This window comes from Chrysochloris asiatica, unplaced genomic scaffold, assembly GCF_000296735.1.
Source record: "Chrysochloris asiatica unplaced genomic scaffold, ChrAsi1.0 scaffold00372, whole genome shotgun sequence".
Taxonomy (NCBI): domain Eukaryota; kingdom Metazoa; phylum Chordata; class Mammalia; order Afrosoricida; family Chrysochloridae; genus Chrysochloris; species Chrysochloris asiatica.
In genome coordinates, this window is record NW_006408890.1 from 1,496,647 (window position 1) to 1,499,964 (window position 3,318).

General features: G+C 45.2%; 1 protein-coding gene across 1 annotated transcript in view; it reads right to left on the minus strand.

Annotated features, from left to right (window-relative positions):
- Positions 1–3,318, minus strand: part of DHRSX (dehydrogenase/reductase (SDR family) X-linked) — a 130,182-nt gene that overhangs the window by 13,080 nt on the left and 113,784 nt on the right. The window contains exon 6 of the mRNA XM_006876269.1: positions 35–242. Within this exon, the coding sequence (XP_006876331.1) occupies positions 35–242 (208 nt within the window). The remainder of the gene's footprint in view (positions 1–34; positions 243–3,318) is intronic.

Here is a 3,318-nt window from a genome sequence, read left to right on the forward strand (position 1 = left end):
GGAATCAAACGAGGTGCTGTATTTTGATTTTTACCTTGAACAACAGCCAGCCTAGTAGCTTCTTGACGAGCCGTGTGCCCCAGAAGACATGCCTGTAGAGACCCGTGTTGACCACACCGGGGTCCACTGCGTTGGCTGTGACATGGCTCCCGGAGGCGGTCAGCAGGTGCTGGAGCTGGTAGGTGAAGAAGACCAAGGCTAGCTTGCTCTGGGCATAGGCACCGTGGGGTGAGTAAGCGCAGCTGTCAAGGATGAAAGAGGATTTGGCGTCAGAGGTGGGTGATGTCGAGCCCCTCTCCCTCACACACTCCTCCTCGCCCTACCACGTCTGCGGTCAGCATCTGTAGGACATCCACTTTGAGACACTGCCGGGCAGTGACAATCACTGCCGAGGGACAGTGGTCAATGTGACAAGAAGAGGGAGTTTCTTGAGAGTCCTGAGCCTCGGCCACTCTGGGCCAGCACTAGTGTCGTCTGGGGTGCACTCTGTCCCCCAAAATGTTCTACTCCAGTTTCTGGAAATGGAAACCTGTTTGTAGATGTGATTCGTTAAACAAGCACAAGATCAGACTGGAGTGAGGGGTCCTTGGATGGTGCAAACTGTTAAGCGCTCGGCTGGTAGAAGAAAAGCTGGAAGTCTGACCGCACCCACCCTGAGGTGCTGCATAGGAAAGACTTGTCAATCTGCTTCCATAAAGATTATATACAAGAAAACACTATGGGGCAACTTGGACATTGGCTACCCAAAATGGACGGAGGGGGCCTACAAAGGCAAGAAGTGACTGGCTTACAAGCTTTCAAGAGGGAACCTAGATCCAGAGGGCCTGGAGGAAGGTAGACTCTCCAGTGAGTAGTATCCAATCTGTGTAGGTGGGGCTGATGAAAGGAATTGCAGATGGGTCTCTTGTGATACAATAGTGAACAATTGTTATCAGGACTTATTGTGAGGGTTGGAAATGTAAAGGTAGACGTTTTGTAGCAAAGGAGGGAGTGATTAACTTTGCAGTCTAGGAGCGGAGGTCCCTAGGACCATCAAGGGAGAAGAGCGGAGAGCGGGACCCTACCCAGAGAAGCAGTGATGCCTGAAATGGAGGCAGAGATGATGACGTGGAAAGATGGAGCAGCTGGGGACTTTAGACCCAGAGAAGGAGAGGGGCTGTGTGCTGACGACTGGGGGGCAGGCTTACAGGGTATATACCCTTTGGTTGGTTGATGATGCATGGAGGGGATTATAACCATGGCAATGAGATGATATAAGATAGGGTGAATGTAAAACTAATGTTCTCCCACGTAAACTATCACATAATTCACAATAAAAACTTAAAAAACAACACCAGCCGTATGGGGCAGTTCTATCGTCTTGCCTTGAGTCTAAATCCTCTCAAAGGCATCAGATGGTTGTTGTTTTTCACTCCAAGGGTAAGCAAGACGTTTCTAGAAAAAGGGAGCTATCAGTAGCAATTGATTGCCAGTTCTTTCTTCCAAGGTACTTCTGCATGGATTCCAATCGACAATGTTTCTTTGAGCAACTGATTACAAACCATTTGGTCAACCTGGTTTCCATATGCAAAACAGAACTTCCACGTTAGGAATAAAAAGAGTAAGACTCATAAAGACTAAGTAATTAGCCTAAATTAGCTTAATTTGTTCGCCCTTACCAAATACAAGAAACAAAAAATATGGATTTCCAACTCTCCAGATGACAGGCATATTGTTCTTATTAAGTGCCCTCGTGTTTGTTCCATCTCATAGCGACCATGTATATATAGGGTTTCCGAGTCTGTAAATCTTTGCAGGAACAGAAATCCTCATCTTTCTCCCAAGCAGTGATTTCTGTACTCGACCCACCAACCTTGTTGTTTACAGTCGAGGGCTTAGCCTACATTCATTATGTCAACAGACCACAATGATCTGTTGAGATATATAATGTTCTGTGAAAAAGTGGGGGGCAGGGGGAATGACTTAATAACATCTTAAAAAAAATACAAAAATCCAGTTAAAGCTATATGAATCATTTACTGATAAACTGATGCTCGAAGAAAAACTGATCTTTTAAAGAACAGAGAATAAAAACATAAGCATGCAGATTTCTTAAAGAGTTAACGGGTTGATGAAATAAGTATGATTTTACGTAGTGCCAGTTAGGTATCTTAGGAGTACCATGGTTAGGGTTAGGGTTAGGGTTAGGGTTAGAGCACGTGGCAGCTAGGGGTTTGAACTCAACAGTTTTTCTGCAGGAGAAAGATGAAGCTGTCTGCTTTTGTAGAGTCTTGGAAATCCTGTGGGGCACTTCTCTATCCTATATGGTTTCGGTGAGTCGGAATTGAGCTGAAGAAAATGTAAGAGTGAGTGTTTCTCTTAGGGAACTTAGGTAGCACTGCGGTTAAACACTTGGCTGTAAACTCAAAGGTTTGGAGGTTCGAACCCCGCAGCCACTCCATAAGAGATGTAAGGAGTTGGCTTTGACTCAGTTGGCAGCTGTGGAGACCCTGGGAGCTAGTTCTTCTCTATCTTACGTGGTTGCTAAGAGTCAGAACAGATACCATGGCAACAAGTTTGGGCATGTAGGCTTCTTTGATTGGTTACCGCCCTCATGAAGAACAGAGAACCAAAATTGTTCAAAAGGCCAACGTGGGTAAAGTCCATATATATCTCTACGGGAGGAGAAAAACATTCACACGCAGACACCATTCCAGGCAGGGATTTCCTGGTGATTCCTGAATAAAGAAATATCCGCCGCGGAAATTGAAAAGAAGGAAGGCAGATAAATAAGCCAAGAGGAGGCTCCACTATGAGGTTGGAAAATACCACACAGATTTGGCAAAAGTAATTGGCATCGTCATCGACCACAGATTGCTCCGATGATATTCACACAAAGGCAGAGGCATGAAGAGACACTTGTACCCCACCAGAGAAACTCATAAACGGAGTCCACAGAACACTTTTCAGAATCAATCCGTTCATTGCTTTTGTAAAACATAGTGGCAAATAGTAACACCCAAACCACAGCATTGGATCTTCATTTTCATGGAACAATAACGTACTGGTGCAGCGATTAAAAAAACAATTTAAAGCTCATCTGAATTGAGGATCCCTTTGATGATGCAGACATGAAGTGCTTTACAGATCAATGAATGGTTGGCAGTTTCAGGCCACCTAAATGGGCATTGGAGAAAGACCTGGAGATATACTTCCAAAAAAGCATCCACTAAGTACCCTGTGTAACATGGGACACCATGAGTGGGATCTACCTATGAAACATCATCCACTGAGAACCCTGTGAGCACAGTTCTACTCTGACACACACGGGGCACCATG